At 37.1% G+C, this 20631-nt stretch overlaps 2 protein-coding genes and 1 non-coding gene across 4 annotated transcripts; 2 read left to right on the forward strand and 1 right to left on the reverse strand.

The window, feature by feature from the left end:
• The first annotated feature begins 9141 nt into the window (after nucleotides 1-9141).
• Nucleotides 9142-15489, forward strand: LOC145627519 (protein CHROMATIN REMODELING 24-like). The gene is made up of 16 exons (XM_081679902.1): nucleotides 9142-9412; nucleotides 9509-9589; nucleotides 9687-9797; nucleotides 9960-10885; nucleotides 11055-11132; nucleotides 11725-11934; nucleotides 12017-12088; nucleotides 12421-12501; nucleotides 12600-12718; nucleotides 13530-13641; nucleotides 13734-13802; nucleotides 13886-13980; nucleotides 14079-14207; nucleotides 14424-14492; nucleotides 14607-14739; nucleotides 15094-15489. Exons 1-16 carry the CDS (start codon nucleotides 9316-9318, stop codon nucleotides 15247-15249), a joined length of 2538 nt encoding a protein of 845 aa, XP_081536028.1. The 5' UTR covers nucleotides 9142-9315; the 3' UTR covers nucleotides 15250-15489.
• Nucleotides 15490-16246: 757 nt separating this feature from the next.
• Nucleotides 16247-19362, forward strand: LOC145626428 (pentatricopeptide repeat-containing protein At2g13420, mitochondrial-like). 2 transcript variants are annotated; one of them, XM_081678857.1, is made up of 2 exons: nucleotides 16247-17969; nucleotides 18470-19362. In XM_081678857.1, exon 1 carries the CDS (start codon nucleotides 16375-16377, stop codon nucleotides 17947-17949), a length of 1575 nt encoding a protein of 524 aa, XP_081534983.1. In that variant the 5' UTR covers nucleotides 16247-16374; the 3' UTR covers nucleotides 17950-17969; nucleotides 18470-19362. The 2 variants fall into 2 exon arrangements, with proteins under 2 accessions (XP_081534983.1, XP_081534985.1); XM_081678859.1 differs by having other exon boundaries at nucleotides 18751-19362.
• Nucleotides 19363-19530: 168 nt separating this feature from the next.
• TRNAS-UGA (transfer RNA serine (anticodon UGA)) lies at nucleotides 19531-19612 on the reverse strand. The gene has a single exon. It is a non-coding gene; the product is annotated as a tRNA-Ser (tRNA).
• Nucleotides 19613-20631: the final 1019 nt, after the last annotated feature.

Raw genomic sequence — 20631 nt, forward strand, 5'->3', positions numbered from 1 at the left:
AAACTGCAACAAGTAATCCTTCTTCTCACATGGTGAGAAATGGAGGGTCCTTTAGGGAAGCGGTCACTAAATCCTCGCAATGGTTCAATGAAGCAAGAAAAATTATGATTAACTCCAGTGAATGGGAGGAGGAGGATGAGGATACTCCATCTCACATTCATGCTGTCAAATTTCCTATAGAAAAGATTAGGGAGCTCCGTAAACCTTGGGGATTAACACTTATAGGGAAGTGTCTTGGGCTTAAGGTTAGAACGGAGTTCATCATGTCGAGGGTGAGTCGTATGTGGAATCCTAAAGGAGGGTTGGAAGTTATTGAAATGGAAAGTGAGGTGTTTCTCTTTCGCTTCACCTTGGAGGATGATCTAGAAAAGGCGCTATTCGGAGGCCCTTGGTTTATTTTTGATCATTATTTGATGCTGGCGAAATGGAAACCAAACTTTAGGCCCTCCACGGAAATTTTTCAGAGTATAACGGTTTGGATTAGATTTCCAGAACTACCAGTAGAATACTACGATAAAGAGGCCTTGTACAAGATCGCTGAGGTGGTAGGGAAGCCAATAAGGGTAGATTACTCAACCGACAAGGTTAACCGCTGTCGATATGCTAGAGTTTGTGTTGAATTGCAGTTGAATAAGCCATTGGTAACAAAAGTTTGGGTAGGTCGTGCATGGCAGCGTATAGAATATGATAAAATTCACACTATGTGCTTTGAGTGTGGAAGAATAGGGCACAAAAGGGATAGCTGTAGTTGGAGGAAAGAGAAGGCCATGCAAGAAAATGAAAAGAAGCAAAATGCTACTGAAAGCACGGGGGATATAGCTTCTGAAAAGTTAATTCCAGCTATGGCAAAAGAGGGGTCGGATGTACATGCGGATAACACTAGCACTGGAGAAAAGGGTGAGCTACGTAAAGAAAAAGATTTTGGGATAGAACAAAATGCCAAAAACGAAGAATATGGGCCTTGGATCTTGGCTGTATCGAAAAAAAGGATAAATAAAAAAGGTGAAAATAATAAAAAAATAAGCGGGCCCAGAAGGTAACCAAAGGGGTATTAGCAAAAAAGGGAAGCAGGATAAGGAGTAGAGTAGCCGTCTTTTTAATAATAAAAAATGGGATTGGAGTGTGCTGCAGAATGAAAACCAAGGTCCTATGGAATTAAATGCAGATAAACAATTGCATAGAAAACACACAACCCCTAGTAAAAAGCTTCAAGAAGCAAGCAACCCAGAGAAAACATCTTCGTCGGGAAATTGCAGCATTAAAAATTCAACGGTTCCTAGATTCAATTCTCCAGAAAAAGATAATGCCATCTCTTCGAATTCCACCAATAGCTCCGGTATTAAAACCGGTAACGCCACTGTTCCGATCACCAAGCAACATTTCTTGCCCCCTCTCTCTACCTTTTCTGATTTTTCAGTTTCAATAAGCCATGGACCCATCGGAAAACCAACCCAACCGCAAATCACGCTACGGCAAGGCGCCGATCACAGATGTTCAAATCCGGAAATCGGTTCTTCAACTCCACAATTATCATCTCCTTCACCGCCAATCTCCCTCTCCCTCGATCCCGATCCCTCATCCAAATCCCTTCTCTCCGTCATCCCTGGTAACCCCGACCATACTACCCCCCTCACCCACGCCAATTCGACCCCGCCTTCAATCACCCCTAACCAGAGCACTCAACTCGCCATTTCTACCGCCTCTCCATCTCATCCCGACATTCCCAACCCCCTTCCTCTGGCCGGTGTTAGCAGAACGCCCAATTCCGGTGGAAAAATTAGACACAATTTCAACAGGATTGAAGGTAATGATGGAACAATTTGTGTTTCCAGCAATGCCATAGTACAAAACGGTTTTTCTTCCGTTAGAACCCCCTATGAAAGACCCTCCGACTTTCCCTCTTCGAGTCGAAAGCATTTTTTCTGGATTTAATGAAGCCGCATCTCTTGATGGTGAAATTAGAAACGGAAAAGGAGATTGTGGGGTTCGAGATGACAATAACTCATGTGCCCACGGGGAATTTGGTTCCGGAGATCAAGATGATAGCAATGCCAATGTCAATAGAGGATGTTTGGGCAGTGGGAAGGCTCCATCATTGGGAGGAATGGATGCCACCGAATCCATCCAAGGATCAACATAGGCAACGCCTTATGGGTATTTTCCCTCATCTTCCTTCTACAATTGTCAATATGAAAGCTATTTTGTGGAATGTTAGAGGAACAGCGAATAGGGATTTTATTTCTCATGCGATGGAAGTAGTCCATTTGCATAATCCGGATATTTTCATCCTTCTTGAAACAAAAACCAATGATGAAAATGTGGCTAATAAGACATTCAAAAAATTGGGTTTTGATGAAATTCGAATTGTTACTGGTAATGGTCTTAGAGGAGGGATTTGGACTATGTGGAAAAATCCGGCTGTTTTAGTGGAGCATGTGGCAGAACCAAATGTTTTTCACTCTCTCTTTAAGCTCACTCCTATGGAACCGAAAGTGTTAATCACCGGCATCCATGCTCCTTCTACTTCTCATGAAAAAAGGAAGCTTTGGAAGGAGTTACGGGAGGATATTCCACCCTCATCCACTCCCTGGCTCGTAATGGGGGATATGAATGAGGTGTTAAATCATAATGAGAAGATGGGAGGTCGTCCGTTAACAAATTCGCAGGGCACTCATTTCTCTAAATGGACTGATGCAGCGGGATTGATGGATATGGGGTTTAATGGGCCTAAGTTTACATGGGATAATGGCCGCGACGGGATAGATTTAATCAGGGAGTGTTTAGACAGGGCTTAATCTAATGCTGAATGGCTCAGAGCTTATCCGAATACTCAGGTATTTTATCTTCCCAAAACATACTCCGATCATTGTCCAATTAATCATGGTTGCTACTTGTCCTTTGAGAATTAATCATAATTTTCCCTTTAGATGTAAGGAATCTTGGTTAAATAATGCTTGTTTTGAAAAAAAATTTGCTGATTCTTGGGGGCAGGGTAATAATATTTTTGATAATGCTAGGGATTGTTTTATTAGAGATGTGAGGATTTGGAGTAAGCGTGTGTTTAATAAGTCAATCATGGATAAAAATAGGTTGTTTGCTCGAATCAGTGGAATCCAAAATGCTCTTTGTAATGGCTTTAATCCTTACCTAGTCAAGTTAGAGAGGGACCTAATTCAACAGCGTAATGATGTGCTTAAAATGGAAAGGATTAATATGGCTCAAAAGGCAGGCATCAGTTGGCGTAAATTTAGTGACTGGAACACAAAATATTTTCATATCCTTGCTAGGGTTAAAAATAGTAGGGGAGAAATTCTGTGTTTAAAAGATAACAATGGGGATTGGGTTTATGATCAGTCAACTCTTAAAATCATGTGTGCTAATCATTTTAAATCCATTTTCTCTTCAGTTCAATTGAGTCAACCTAGGTTAGTGTCTTTTGTGCCCAACTCTTTGGTGTCTAATGAGGACTGCACTTTCTTGGCTAGTAGGGTTAGTGTGGTAGAAATAAGAAATGCTCTTTATTCTATGGCTCCTATGAAATGCCCTGGCCCCGATGGCATCCAACCCATTTTCTTCCAAAAGCATTGGAATATTGTTAGTAATTCTATTATTAATCTTGTTTCCAAGTGTTTTTTGGAAGGAAAGATTCCTTCTTCGATCAATAAATCCTATATCTCTCTTATTCCTAAAGTTGAGAGTCCGGCTACGATGAATGATTTTAGACCTATTGGGCTTTGCAATACTATCTATAAACTTGTCACTAAAATCATTGCCAATAGAATAAAACCCCTTCTAGGAAATCTTATAAACCCGATCTAATCTAGCTTCATTGAAGGGAGAACTATAGATGAAAATATCCTTGTGGTTAAAGAGGTAGCTCACTATTTTAAAAAATCTAGTAAAAAGCATCTTATGGCTTTCAAAATTGACATTTCTAAAGCTTATGATAGTTTGGAGTGGGGATTTATTAGGGAAACTTTGATAGGGTTTAACTTTCCCGATTCCCTTGTCAAGTTGATTTTGAGTTGCATTACTACTCCTAATATTTCCATCCTTTGGAATGGGGAAATTACCGAGAGTTTTACTCCCTCAAGAGGAATAAGACAAGGGGATCCTCTTTCTTCTTATATCTTTGTTCTTTGCTTGGAAAGGTTATCTCTAATGATTGAGCACAGGGTCGACATTGGCCTTTGGAGTCCAATCAAAATTGATAAGGATGTAAGCATTTCTCACCTTTTCTATGCCGATGATGTTTTTCTCTTTGCCAAGGCTTCGGTGTCTAATGTAGAGGTTATTAAAAATACTCTTGAGGAGTTTGGTGCCAAATCGGGCCTTTACATTAGTCAATCCAAGTCTAAGGTGATTTTTCCTCCTAAAATGAGTCTTTCTCTTAAATCGGCCATTCTAGAGGTCTCTAATGTCAAGGGAGCTCCTTCCTTTGGTAAATATTTAGGTGTTAATATTATCCCTAATAGACTAAGGAAGAGGGATTATATTGATCTTCTAAATAAAACCAAGGATCGTATTAGGGGGTGGCAAGCTAAGCTAATTAATTTGGCGGGAAGAAATACTCTAATCAATTCGGTCATCAATTCCTATCCTCTTTACGCCATGCAATCCACTCTTATCCCTTGCTCTATCCTTGATGAGATGGAAAAATGTTGTAGAAGGTTTCTTTGGAATAAAGTTGATAGATCTCACTACCTTCCTAGGACTAGTTGGGATAAAGTGTGTCTTCCTAAGGGTATGGGGGGTTTGGGAATTAGAAAGCTTAGAAATTGGAACCTCGCTTTTATGGCCAAGCTTGGATGGAGAATAATTCATGAACCGAATAAGCTTTGGGTGAGAATCCTTAGGGCTAGATACTTTAAGAATTCTTCTTTTCTCAATAGTATTCCTAGCTATAGGGATTCCCCTATTTGGAGGGACATTCTAAAAGGTAAGGAGCTTTTCTTCTAAAGGGCATTTCTTATAGGATTGGGAATGGAGAGGATATTTGTCTTTGGTACCACCATTGGGTAGGAGAAAAGCCTATATATCTTCTCATTGATATCCCCATTCTGGATTCCATAGCTCATTGGAGGGTAAGTGATATTATTTCTAATGGGACTTGGAACTTGAATAGAGTCAAACACATTATTCCTATCTACCTATGTGACCTTATTGAAAAAATTCCCCTTCCTCAATTTGCGGTTATGAAGGATACTCTTTGCTGGAAAATGGAAAAAAATGGTCAGTTTTCGGTTAAAAGTGCTTACAATTTTTGTTGTAATTTTTCTCCTCATCCCTCTTTCCCCTCTATTAGTTGGAAGAAAATTTGGCACATTCCCATCACTTATAAATATAAAATGCTTGTGTGGAATCTAAGTCATCAAATTTTGCCAGTTGGTACGGTGCTTGCCCAAAGAATGCCAGATTTAAATCCTTTGTGTACTAGGTGTAATTTGGATAATGAGAATCATCTCCATTTGTTTAGAGATTGTATTAATTCAAGGGTTCTTTGGTCTCGGATATTTGAGGGTAATCGAATAGATAAGGATTTTAATTATCATATCTTCTTTAATGTTGATTGGGAGGGTTGGATTAATTACAATCTCAAGATGAGCACTAGTTGGAATACTATGTTTGTAATTGCTCTATGGCACATATGGAGAGCACGAAACAATGCTGTTTTCCAGCTAGCCATGATTCACCCTGTCACTATGTTTAATAGATATATGGTGGATTTGGTTGCTTCTATTAAAACTTTTCAGGGACAGGCTTCAGCTCCTATTAACCATCAGGTGAAAGCAATATGGGAAAGACCCTTGGGTCAGATTGTCAAAGTTAATACTGATGGTGCGTGGAGAAGTGATGACAAAGCTGCTGCTGGTGGTGTTGTTAGAGGTTCTGATGGGACCTGGTTTTTCGGGAAATCTTGGAAGACCAAGGCAAGGAATGCAGCAGAGGCTGAACTCTTGGCTATGAAAGGGGGAATGCAAATGGTGATCAATGCAGGATTCAAGGAAGCAGTGCTGGAAACTGATGCCAAGTCTCTAAAGTCGACATTGGAAGATGTGGGAAAGCAAGGTACCCATGAACTTGCTGCCATACTTAAAGATATGCAGGAGCTTCTCATCAAGAGTTGTACCTTTAAGTTTAATTATGTGAAAAGAGAAGCAAATAAGGTGGCGCACTACCTTGCAAAGAGGGCAATGGACATGGAAGATTTAATGCTGTTTTTTGATGCTCTTCCCAACTGTGTTAAAGAGGTGTACAAGGCTGATCTGCAATTATCTGAGGTCTAAGTCAGGGGCTGGTTTGGATGTGTTTTGGTTGTTAGTTTGCTGTATTGTTGAGCTAGCAGATGGTAGCCCATTAGTTACTTGGAGTATTATTTGTATTGCAGCTTCCCTAATTTTGTTGTTGCTGGGAGATGGCTGTGGGTTTCTTCTTAGCGGTTGTCTTTGGTTTTGGTTGCTAAAAACTATTTGTAATTGCTTTATTTCTAATTAATTGAAGTCCCTTTTCACCCCTAAAAAAAAGTACTAGATTAGTCTCGTGCGATGCACGATTCATACAAATAAAATATTCTAAATTTGTTTATTTTCTTACATCAAAATATACTAATACTAATAATAATAAATATAGCTAATTTAAATTTTAAGTAGATAAAATAAAATTTATAAAATAATGACACCATTATAATTTTGGAGGGAAAAAAATTTAATAACAACTTGACACGTGTCTAGGATGATGTTAGCGGTTGTTATTTTAGTATTAATTATAGATTATAGATTATAGATTTTGGAGGGAAAAAAATTTAATAACAACTTGACACGTGTCTAGGATGATGTTAGCGGTTGTTATTTTAGTATTAATTATAGATTATAGATAGATTATAGATAGATTATAGATTATAGAAGATTATAGAAGATTTTTTTCACAAATGGAAGTTTTTTTTTTTTTTTACATCAATATGTAAAATTAAAATTATGTGATTCAACTTTCAAGTTATTGTGTGGATTTTGCAAAAGATAATTCAATACCAAATAATATTTGGCCTGTTGATATAAGCAATTTGGAGATGGACATTATCTTATCCTTCTACCAATTACCAAGAAGATTTGCTCCTTAACCCAAGTTGAGTAGATATGTTAGAGATTTTTGTCAAATAGGCGTGTTATCCTTTACCTACTAAAAAAAAGTACTACCAATTTTGCAAACTACAAAGTATGATTCTATGTATCAAAATTTATTTAAATACACAGTTGCTAAATACAACCCCTATTTACTCTAACACACACTCCTAAAAAACCAAATATGCCCCTCCTTCCTCATTCTTTCCTTGATATTCTCCTATTGTGCTTCAATGAGTTTTTATGTTTCTAAAAAATTTTCAACATGTCTACCAACTACAAAATTAGTGTACCAATCATCATGATTATAAGATCACAAACCAAAAACAACATTATATGACGAGGCCAACATGAGAAATTAATAGAACATTATATGATAAGGGTGGGTTTGTGGTTGGGGTCGGTGTGCGGTGGTTCTCGGGTGGGGGTGGTGGTTCTGGGTGGAGGCTGGTGGGGGTGCAGTTTTTTTTTTTGTTTTTTTAATAGAATATTCCGACGGAATTTCCGTCGGAATTTTCCGGCGGAATCATATCCGTCGGGAATTTCCGACGGACTTGCCCGGGTCAGAATATGCCGTCCGACAGAAATAATTCCGTCGCAAAACCCTTTTCCGACGGAAATCCCGTCGGAGTAGGTCATTTTTCCGACAAACCATATTCCGACAACCGCTTCCGACGGAATTCCGTCGGAAACGGGTTTTCCGACGGAAAACGGGTTGTTTCCGACGGAAATGTTCCGTCGGAATTCAGCTGTTTTCTAGTAGTGATTCGTGGATATTTTATACATCTGATTTATGAAACATATTCCCTTTTGCACATTGATTTGATAGAGTGTTGTCTATACAAAAATTGGCTATAGGCTCATGACTTAGTTATGCATATGTTTTGTGTATCTCTTATGTTATAGTGTATCACTAGTGTTTATAAGTAATGTGAACTATATAAGTAATGTGAACTAAATTGATGTATAGTGTAACACTACATAGGCCTTTGAAAATATGCTTCCACTACTAAACATCATAATTTAAAAAACTCACAATTTTGCTTGAGTTATGTATCTTTGAAATCTATTTTGTTTTTAAACATTTTTCATGTCTGATAGAATTCCCGCGTATAACTTATTTATCCTATGTAAGCATGAATTTGTATTTTAATGGCATTGTGGTAAATAAGTGCCTTGATTTCCAAGCAAGTAGAATAAAAATAAAAAATTATCTTCACTTTTAGGACATTAGATGTTTATTCATGTCATTTCGCTAGTGAATTTGAATACGTTTGCCCGAAGATCATTCCATAAGAAGAATAAAAAGAACATAAGAGAAATAGAAAGAGAATTCTCATATTAAATCGATCTTTTTCATGTATATTTTAGGATAATAAAGTATAATCAATTACATAACGACAGTATCAAACCCCAAAATTTCTTTGATTGCTCAAGTAGTTTGATCATAAAGCTTAAGAAAACTTCAATTGTAGAAGATTGCAATTATTGGTGGTTTTGCTATCAAATTCAAAAAAACCCCTGAGAGAAAATATTAAAATCAAGGGAATGGTTAACCCTAATATGATAGGTGTTTGTCGTAGAGATTGGAGGAAGATAAATCTTCAGAATACTTCAACAACAGAGGGAGATCAAGCAACAACGTCAATATGGAAGGGCTGCGTCATTTTATGTGATTCTACATTCAAACAGACATCGAGGGATATATATGTAAATGACCACCAATATATTGTCTACTCTATGGAGTAACATCGGAAATTGATTTTGGCACACCCTTAATTGATTTTGACACACCCTTATATGAAAAAAGCATAGAAAACTGTGCTCTCATATAGAGGTGTGCCAGAATCAATTTTGGTATGCCAAAATCATTTTCCAATAACATCATTCGAGAGAAAAAGGTATAAATGTAAATGTTGTACAACTTCCTTTCCCAATTGTTGAACATTATTATACGTAGTATTATTATGGGATGAAGGGAGTAGTTTGTAGTCGGTACTTGTCCGTGTCCAAGTATGCCATATTCCTCCCATAAACATTTCCATCCCCAAAACGAAGCCCAAACGACCTTCCAATTTCCAAGCTTCCAACATAATCCATCCAATTTAGCCAATACTAAAATCAAATTCAAACATCATTTCATTCAAAGCGGGAAAACATCAGACCAAGAGCAACAGAAGAGAGAGAAACTACAACAATGGAGGAAACCACAACATCAACCAAGAAGAAACCACTCAGTCTCAACCAACGTTACTCTCACATCCTCTCTGCTTCTCACTCCAAACCTCCTCATCGTACTCTCCTTTTCTCTCTCTTCAATCTAACCCTAATTTCTGCAATTTTGTTGATCAATTTTTCATAATTTGAAGCTCCATTTTTTGGTGTTACAGGTGAAGGAAATCAGTCCAAGTTGAAGGAATTCGTAGAAGATGTTCCTCATTTCTCAATCGCCGATTCTGATTCTTCTCCTGGTTTGTTCTTCTCAACATTTTGCCCTATTTTGTAAAATTTTAATTTTTTGGTGTGGGTTTTTGTTTGGGTGATTATTGAAGGGTTAATTAATTGCAGATGATATCGAGTTTTCGAAAGCGAATCGGGGTTCTGCGGTTCATGATGATGAATTAACTGATGATAGTATCACGCATGTTTCTGGGTTTAATGATGTTGTGTCTCTTACTGGTATAATTCTCTTCCTTTTTCCTGAATTTTACAAAACATTGAATTGAATTTATTTATATTAGTATGTGTTAGGTCAAGTTTAGTTTTGTTTAAATTAGCTGAAGTATTAGGTCAATGTATTTGGGGTGGTTTGGGTTGATCAATTTGGGGTTGAATTAACAGAAAAATCAAAGCCGGAGAAGGTGAAAATTCAAGGAAGGAGACGTCTTTGCAAAGTAGCATGCAAAGATAATGATGATAATAACCAACAACAGGTTAAGGAAGATGATCTCAATTTATTTGATATTTCTGATTATAGCTCACCGCCACCGGTGAAGGATGTGGGTTGTGGGGGGAATGAGATTAGGGATATACTGAATGATTTGAATTCGAGGATGGAGTTTTTGTCGATTGAGAAGAAGCCGAACCCTAGGCCGGTTGATTTAAAAGCTGTTCCTTTGGTGGATGTTTCGTTGCATGAAGAGAAAGTTAAGGGTGTGGGTCAAAATGATGAATTGGCAGACTCTGAATTTGGTAGTGTTGATTCGTCGTTTGCTAGTGTTTCTGAGTTGTCAAGCTCTTCATCGGGTGTGGAGGGTGGGGTTGATGACAAGGAAGTTGAGAGTAGGGTGTTGAGTGAATCTGATGGGGACAATTTTGTTGAGGAAGCTAAACCAAACAAGGATGATTATAAAGGGAAATCCAGGAATGTGAGCACAGCAGTCAAGGAAGAGCCTGTTGTCACTCACAGGAGTTCAGCTTATGCTTTGAAAGATGAAAGTGATGATGACGAGGATGATTGTGTAGAGGTGGGAGGTAACAATTGGACTAGAAGAGAAAAGCAGCATGATGTTTTAGTAGATGAGGAGTATAACAATTCAAGTGTTGTTGAGGTTTTAGAGGGTGCTAAAGATGCTAAAGAGGTTAATTCAGTGGATGAATATGCAATTACTCTGACTGGCCCAAGATCAACTTACAAGCTACCTCCTAAAATTGGCAAAATGCTTTATCCTCACCAACGTGATGGACTGAAGTGGCTTTGGTCTCTTCACTGTCAAGGGAAAGGTGGGATTTTGGGAGATGACATGGGCTTAGGGAAAACAATGCAGGTAACATATACTTCAGATAATGCTAAGTTGTCCAAGAAAAATGAAATTATAGTGTGGTTGCGGTTGACTAGCTGCCAGGTGTAGTTTTTGTAGAGGCACATTCTCATTGGTTCTTATTTGAACTGTTACAGTGTCTAATAGTTTCTTTCTTGTCCCATATTTTGTGCAGCGTCAACTCTATGAGGCCTTTTTGAAGAGTGAGATTGTCCTTTCAGCTTTCGATGGCTCTCCTCTGGCAGCGATCACGGTATCGTATCTTGTCATTGTCCTTTAACTTGGTTTTTCTCCGCATCCTTCATGCTTTGCATTGGCATTGAAGGTTTACCACTGATGATTTTTGTGAATTGTGAATTGTGATCTGTGTGTGTATATATATGTTGTTAATAGTAGTAGTAGTAGTAGTAACATAAATACCCTTTCAAGTGTAATAAAATTTGAGTTTATTACTCTTAGCATATGCAACGATCCAAGCTGCAGTGCCACGTGGCATAATCACATATGAGAGTAGGCGCAAAGGGAACCGTTAGAGGCTGTGTTAGTGGAGCAGTAAATTTAGAAGAATGTGACAAAATATAGCAGGGGGTTTGTTAGGATATATTGTTCACTTTTTGCTGTTTATGATGTTTATATAAAAAGGGGAAGAAGGGCTGTGCTTGTAAGAAAGTTCATCTCTTTATTAATGAAAAAGTCTCCTTATTTCCCTCAATCAGTTTGTTGTTTAAGTTCTGTGCTTGGTGGTAGCATTTCGTTACAACATATCTGTTGTTTGATACTTAATGGTGGGCTTGGTTGCCACTATAATTTCATGATTGTTTTGTTATTTGGGATATTGAGCACAGATCTTGAAGAAGATATGTGATCACCCTTATCTTTTGACAAAGAGAGCGGCTGAAGATGTGTTGGAGGGCATGGATTCAATGCTTAATCCGGAAGACTGTGGTCTAGCAGAGAAATTGGCCATGCATGCAGCAAATTTGACAGGGGAAGATGATCTTCAGGAGAAGCATGACAATCTCTCGTGCAAGATATCATTTATACTATCTTTGTTGGTCTGTGGACCTACTATCCAAAGCCTTATTAATATTAATAATTATTTTTTCTTATGTCTAATATAAATTGTAATTCTTGTAGGAAAAATTAATTCCCGAGGGGCATAATGTTCTTATATTTTCTCAGACACGGAAAATGCTTAATATCATTCAGGTTAGTTTCAGTAATTCTCATCTTCCTGTACTCTGCCTTTAGTACTTGGGTTCATGAGGAATTGAGTGACTCTGCACATGATAGTTTTTCTCAATACAGAAGAGGTCAGCCTTGTTGGGGAAGGGTTTTGTATGTAATTTGTGAGTCACGCTTCTTGACAAGGGCTAGTAGAGTGGTAGCATCCTTATGCGGTAGCTCAATTTTTACATGTGTAAAGTAGTGAGTCATAGTCATTCTACGTGCATTTCAAGTTTATTGTCTTTGGTGTGATTTCCTGTTGTTTTTGTTTGGCCTTCATAAGCGGGTTCACACTTCTCTTATGATATTATCAGGAAGCTTTGGTGACTAATGGTTTTGAGTTCCTACGCATTGATGGCACAACCAAAGCTTGTGACAGGCTGAAGATTGTAAATGTCAGGGCTTAATCCTTTTTTCCCTTAATAGTTGAATAATAATATATTTTGGAGATAATTCCGAATTTTATCTCTCTTCATTCCTGTATAATTATTAGGAATTTCAAGAAGGTCGTGGAGCTCCTATATTTCTATTAACCTCTCAAGTTGGTGGTCTTGGCTTGACCCTCACGAATGCTGATCGTGTCATTGTTGTTGATCCCGCATGGAATCCCAGGTATGTACTTTTTTATGCTATTTCATGGATATGAAAAATGCTTAGAAATCTATGGTTTTATATCCTTGCAAATGCAAAATATAGAAATGGAAGGAAAAGTGAGGATATCTGGTCATTGTCTAATCTGACAGGACTCACAGGAAAGGATAACTGTTTTCTTCCTATATTTTTCCTGACAGTAGAAAAGTTTAATGTGTTCTGAATCTTCTGAATTTTGAATCCTTTGGCGTTTTATTTTCGAATAGAGGCAGCATATTGAACCAAAACATCTTTATGTATGCTCAAAAATAGGTGTCTTGTTTTGAGCAGGTTTCTGTTTTTAACCCCCAAATGTCACCATCAGCTTCTTTGAATTTTTTGAACATCCATATCTATATACTTTCAGCCATAGCTTGTCTTTGAATTCCTTATCATCCATAATTGAATATTCTCCCACCATTACCTATTTAAATGCCATAAATGCACCTCTGCCAATAGTAGAATCAGTACTTTTACTTATGGTTATCTGTCTTGCTGAATTAGAACCTAGTTATTGTTTGTCTCTTGACATAGGGATACATGTTCTCATTAGTTTGTGTGTCAATGGAAGGGTTTTATCATCATAAATTTACTTTGATATGCAAACTGTGAAGGATCATGATACATTTGGTAAAGGGTAATAAGGGTATTAGTAAATGGTCAATTGTGTATCTTGAAGTTGGATTCTCCAGAGCAACACTATCACTCTTTGTATTATTTGTTTATATACAACCTCCAAGTCTCATGCAAACATTGGAAACAAGTAAAAAATTCTTCTATTTGATCTTTACAGTATGGATAACCAAAGTGTAGATCGTGCTTATCGGATTGGCCAGAAGAAAGATGTTCTAGTTTACAGACTGATGACATGTGCTACAATTGAAGAAAAAATATATAGGATGCAGGTTAGTTTTAATTTTTCTTTCTTGTTTTTGCCATTTATGTTTTAAGTGAATACCTTGTTTATTTTGGGTTAACATCTCGAACTGTGCTTTAGATATACAAGGGTGGCTTGTTTAAAACTGCTACAGAGCACAAAGAGCAAACACGTTACTTTAGTCAGCAGGTTTGTCTTCTGATTACTATGTGTTGCTCTTGAGCTAATAATTACAGTCATGATGTTCTATCTTTGCTAATTACCCTTTTCAGGATCTTAAAGAGCTTTTCAGCCTTCCCAAAGACGGGTTTGATGTTTCTCCCACTCAGTTGCAGTTGGTTGCTGAACATGGTGACCAGATCTCATTGTAATTTTCTTGTAATCTTATTCAGCGGGCTTTTCTGATTTATGATTTGTTTGTTTTGTTCTATGTTGTCCTAATATTTGTCTTATATCTGTCAATAGGAGTGACTTTTTGAAAGCCCATATCAAATTCCTGGAATCTTTAGGCATTGGAGGTGTCAGTCACCACAGTTTGCTTTATTCCAAAACAGAACCTACACCAGCTGCACAGGTAGAAGAAGATGAGCCTAGGTGAATGACAACACTCTGTCTGTCGAGACAATACTTACTGTAATATTAGCCATATCGGATTACACAGCTATAATTGGAGTACAAAAGAGGCTGTTTTATTTTTTTATTTTTTAATTCTGCATTTATACAAGTCTTCGCTTATGTAGGATCCTAGAAAACCATGAATTCTGTTATCTGTAATGAGATAGTAACATTTTCACATTTTTTTATTCTCAGGAAAACAGGAAATAAAATATATAGGAAATATGGTTCTTCGTCAACTTCAACTGAGCATTACGTTGCTGGGTATGGTCTCAAATATTATGAACTGGAATATGGTTATTTTTAAAAAAAAAATTTCTTGGCTCTCTTGATATGATGGAGTAATGATTTAATTCTTTATTTAATTTACCCTTCTAGGTCTGAATATGCATTTAATCCAAAGGATGTAAACCTCCACAAGAACAATGCTTCCCCACAACGTGCTACTAAGCTTACCGAATCAGATATCAAGGAGAAGATCAATAGGCTTTCTCAACTTTTATCAAATAAGGTTAGCATCATTATTACATCACATACATAAATTTTGACATTTTCTTTTGTCCTGTGCTTTAGCTTGCTTTGTTTGTCAAATGAATTTAAGGAGCAGATAAGGAATGTACCTAATATTTCCAACAACCTGTTTTTGCTGATATGCAAACCAAATATTGGCTGGTAGTTGACACACTAATTAATTTGTATAGATTTTCTTAAAGAGCTTTTAAGAGGCTATACAACTGTTGAACATCCTATAAAAAAGTATACTAATGGTTTATAGATCATGTTTTATCAGCTTTAAGCCTTGACTTTTGATTCCCTAATGACTTGTTGATGATTCTTGCCATTTACATTCTTTCAACTGCTTCAGGCTACTATTTCGCGATTACCTGACAGAGGGGAAAAACTTCGAAGTCAAATCACAGAGCTGACTTTGGAGCTTGAAAATTTAACACCTGAAAGGACCAATCAGGTCATTGACTTGGATGACATTACTGACTCATTTCAGAGATCGTTACATGTATAGAAGCTTGATGCAGGACACTCTGTCATTGTACTGTGGATTGAAATGTAATTAATGAAAGGGGGTACATAAGTGGAGCTGATTTTCTTCAAAAAAAAAAAAAAAAAAAAAAGTGGAGCTGATCAGATGATTTTTCTTTCTATTTTGGTCCGATATAATCTTTGGCTTAAAATGGGGCACTGGCTTGATGCTCTTTGCTGGGAATGGAGTTCAAAGAATGTATTTATTTGCTCGGAAAGAACCTTGCAGATTGTGTTTCTATTTTAAACTGTTTTGAGGCATAATTTTGTTGTATATGCTCTCAGAAGTGAACATTGAATTGCTTTGAATATCATTGACTCCATTTCCTATATTCTGTTATCCTACTTCTAAAGTTAAAATTATTTAAATGAAGAGTAGAAAGTTTTGTTGCTTAGCTTTGGCTTATAGACCATCACAAGATTATGTTCCCTACCTTGTGGTTGGTCACTTGGTTGAACGAATGAAGCGACACTTTGTAGGAACTTGTTATCTGTGTAAACAATTCCTATTAGGACATGTTAGGGTTAATGAAATATGGGGGGAAAAAGATAATGGAGTAAGTAACAGTTCTTGTCACTTACACTAGTTTGGATTTTGAGTAATCAAATATAGGGAGTAATTTTTTTGTCTAAAAATTAGGGGTAATAGTTAACCATCCCTCTCCTTGGATAAAATATATCCCATGAATTATTGAAGTAGTTTATAGAACTTGATTGTATTGAAGTTATTTTAGAATTGATAATTTAATTGTTACAATGAATGTTCAATACAGACAAGGAAAATCATTGCAAGGTTAATCAATGAAGATAGCGTGCAAGGCTTTGTTGTGTATTCGTTGAGTCCCGATTTTTTTTTTTTTTTTTTTTTAAAGAAATCCGAGGTTAATATTATGAGTATCTAAATAAGACATACTCCATAGTTGAATGGGTAGAATGTTTTTGAAAAAGTTTGGAATGTAATTAGTCTTATCATCCCGTTGACTTTCTTGCTCAATATACACTATAAAGACTTTACACTTATACAGTGACGAACTAAAGACTGAAAACCTGAAGGCTGCAAGTGAAGACTGAAGAGCAACAACTTCAAGCATTCCTCAGAAACTCATCAATGGCGGCAAAACTCACTTCCAGACTACTCCTTCTTCAATCTCACCACCATCTTCATCTTCATCTTCCCGCCATTTCTCGCTCTCTCTGCTCAATCTCTTCATCATCTTCAACAGCAAAACCATCAATTCCATCTCTTCAACCATCTAACGACGCAGATTTAATCTCCAACATTCTAATCGAACATCACAACCCTTTTCATGCCATGGAATCCTCCCTTCAACTCCACGGTATTTCTCTCTCCTCTTTTCTTCTTCACCAAACCCTAATTCGTCTTTCCCACCTCTCAAAAATTGCCCTTTCTTTCTTCTCCTACTCTCTCTCTTCCCACCCTTCTGCCATTGATGTCACCTCCTTTAATCTAATCGTCGATATCCTCGGAAAAGTTCGTCAATTCGACGTTGTTTGGCAGTTGATTCTTCAAATGCAAACCCTAAACCTAAAACCCCAGAATTCCACTTTTTTGATCTTTATTCGTCGTTTGATTGCTGCTAATTTTACCCGGCAAGCGATTCGGGCGTTTGATGATATGCCCTGTTTTACTGAAACAGAGGTTTGTAAAGATGATTTTGTGTATGTGATTGATACATTGTGTAAATATGGTTATGTTAGGGTTGCAATGGAGCTTTTTAACAAAAGGAAATTCGTGTTCGAGGTTTGTGTTAAAGTTTATGCTGTTTTGATTGATGGGTGGTGTAAGGTGAAGAGGGTTGATATAGGAGAAAGATTGTTGAGAGAGATGATTGATAAAGGGATTGAACCTAATGTAGTTTGTTACAATATATTGCTTAATGGGATTTGTCGAAAATCGAGTTTGCACCCGGATGATCGCTTTGAGAGGACGATTCGTGCTGCAGATAAGGTGTTTGATGAAATGCGTGAGAGAGGGATTGAGCCTGATGTTACTAGCTACTCTATTGTGCTTCATGTGTGTAGCCGTGCTCATAAGCCTGACTTGACTTTAGATAGGTTGGAGGGGATGAAGGCAAAGGGGATTTGCCCGAGTGTGGCTACTTATACGTCGGTTGTTAAGTGTCTTAGTTCGTGTGGGAGGGTTGATGATGCTGAGAGGTTGCTTAATGAGATGATTGAGAGTGGTGTTACACCGAGTGCTGTAACGTATAATTGTTTCTTTAAGGAGTTGAGAGGAAGAAAGGATGCCGAAAAGGCTTTGGAGTTGTATAGGAGGATGAAGAAAGAAGGTGTGTGTGTTGCGAGCTTGCATACGTATAATATCCTTGTGCAAATGTTTGTGAAGTTGAATAACATGGAGGTCGTTGAAGAGATATGGAATGATATGAAAGAAGCCGGGGCTGGACCTGATTTAGACTCGTATACCGTATTAATTCATGGTTTGGTTGAGAAAGAGAAATGGAGGGAAGCATGTGAATATTTCGTGCAGATGATTGAGAAAGGATTTCTTCCTCAGAAGATCACCTTTGAGATGCTTTATCGCGGGTTGATACAAGCTGATAAGTTGAGAACTTGGAGGAGGCTAAAGAAGAAACTTGATGAAGAGTCCATATCGTTTGGGTCCGAGTTTGAAGATTATCACCTTCAACCCTACAAGAGATGAGATTTAGAGATGAAATTGAGGTGTGTGATTTATGTACTTCAAGCTAGATAACTGATAAAGTCTATTTAAGGTTTATCAAAATGTGGTATAATGAGTGTTGACTTGTTGTGTAACCATTTGGAATTAGAGGTGTCAATTCGGATAACCTATTTAGATACTGCAAATGCATCACCTCTGCCAATTGTAGGATCAGTAATTTTATTCATGGTTATCTGTTTTGCTGAATTAGCACTTAGTTATTGTTTGTCTCTAGACATAGGGATACATGTTCTCATTATTTTGTGTGTTAAGGAAGGAGGTTATCATCATAAGCTTACTCTGATATGCAAACTTTGAAGTATCAATGATATATTGGGCAAAGGTTAAAAAGGGTATTAGTAAATGGCCAATTTGTGTATCTTGAAGTTGGATTATCCTTAGCAACACCATCATTCTTTGTATATTTGTTTATTTACAACCTCCAAGTCTCATGCAAACATTGGAAACAAGAAATTTAATTTCTTCTATTTGATCTTTACAGTATGGATAACCACATTGTCAATCGTGCTTATCGGATTGGCCAGAAGATAGATGTTCTAGTTTAGAGACTGATGACATGTGGTGCTACAATTGAAGAAAAAATATACAGGATGCAGTTTTTTTTTTTTTTTTTTTTTTTTTTTTTTTTTTTTTTTTTTTAAGGCATATAGGATGCAGGTTAGTTATAATTTTTCTTTTTTGTTTTTGCCATTTATGTTTTCAATTGAATACCTTGTCTGATTTTGGTTAGTTATAATTTTTCTTTCTTGTTACCATCTTCAGCGATGTGTATATGACAGTCATGAACCAATTCAATGCTACAGTGTGAAGTATACTAAAAAGTGGCGCTCCATGATCACTGGTCAGAACGTGAACTTGAGGTTACTTAAAGGGAGCTGAGGATGGAACTTGGGTTTCTGGGCAAAGATAAAGACAAGAAACCCAGCTGAAGCGAAGCTGAAGTAGTGGCTATTAGAGGTGGAGTGGTGTTAGCTTCTTGACTCGGGGTTGTAGAACATCATTAGTAGTTTACTCTGTACAAGCTCTGGAGGACGTGTGGAAACAAGGAACAATGAACTAGCTGCTATACTTGCTGATATAGGGGAATTCCTCCAGAGATTGCAACTTTAGGTTCAGCTATGTGCCTCGAGAAGCAAATTTCTTGGCTCATTACCTTGTGAATTATGCTGTAAGCATGGAGGAGGAAGTGAAGATACATACAGGTGAAGATAATTACCATATGTCCATAATTTACAGTAGAGGGCTATTTAAATGTTTTGTGCATTTTCTAATAGAATACATTGTACTACTCCGTTCTTAAATTTTTGCCCTATTGGTTAAACTTTTAAAACTTTGATCAATAATTATCCTTGAGCTATATAAGTAATAATATAATGTTGAATTCGTCTTATAGTATATATATAATGAAACCCTATATATTCATGTTAAAAAACCATAAAAAGTTAAATGAGGCAAAAAATATAAATAAAAAAATAATAATAAAAAAAATAGGGACAAAGGGAATATGTAGTTTCTTTCACTGTTAACATTTCAAATAAAAAACGTCAACAGCAGGGTTCGAACCTGCGCGGGCGAAGCCCAACAGATTTCAAGTCTGTCTCCTTAACCACTCGGACATATTGACATATGTGTAATAGTAGCGTATTTTTAATGTCTAAATAATTATATTATAAAATACAAGTAATAAACAAAAACCAAAATTAACAGCTGATCAGCAGTTATCAGTGACACAGAGAGAGAAAGAGGAGATTTGCGAAATAACTCAACTATGGCGCATCGCCTCACTGGTAATTTTCTTCATCTTCCTCATTTCATTCTTTCTTTTCGATTTCATCCTCAATATTTCTCTTATTTAGACGATCGTCATTTATTTATCAATTCAGTTAAAGAACATTGCAAATTAGGGTTTTCTGATCTTAATTATCCTCTTTCCCTCTTCGATCAATTACTCTCTTTGCGTCCTCTTCCTTCTGTAATCGTTTTCAATCAGCTATTCACTGCAATTTCCAAATTGAAACGCCTTCAACCTCACTCCACCATTATTTCTCTTTCCAACCAGCTTCAATTACTGGGTATTCGACCTGATAGGCATTTGTTGGGTATTCTTTCCAATTGTTACTGTCATTTAGGCCGCGTTGATTTCGGTTTTTCTATCATGGCTAAATCCCTTAAAATTGGGTATCCCCCAGATAATTATACCTTTAACACCTTAATTAATGGTTATATCCTTAATGATAACCTCCCTCAAGCTGCTAAATTGTTGGATAAGATTGTCAACTTTGGTTTCCGACCCGATATTGTTACATGTGGTTCTATGGTTAAAGGTCTTTGTAGAATCGGCGACAATGCCAGTGCTCTCAATTTGCTTACCAAAATGCAATCTCGAGGTTATTGTAAGCCTGACCTCGTCATATACAACACTATCATTGATAGTCTTTGTAAGGACAAGTTATTACAACAAGCTATGAACTTGTTCTCCGATATGAAAACCGATGGCATTCAACCCGATGTTGTCACCTATACTTCCCTGATTCGAGGCCTCTACAATTCTGGATGCAGAGAAGAGGCTAAGGGTGTGTTGACTGAGATGTTAAAGAGCAACATAGCACCAAATATTGCGACCTACAACATGCTGGTTGACAT

The sequence above is a fragment of the Chenopodium album genome, chromosome 4 (genome assembly GCF_948465745.1).
Source record: "Chenopodium album chromosome 4, dcCheAlbu1.1, whole genome shotgun sequence".
In the NCBI taxonomy this organism is placed as follows: domain Eukaryota; kingdom Viridiplantae; phylum Streptophyta; class Magnoliopsida; order Caryophyllales; family Amaranthaceae; genus Chenopodium; species Chenopodium album.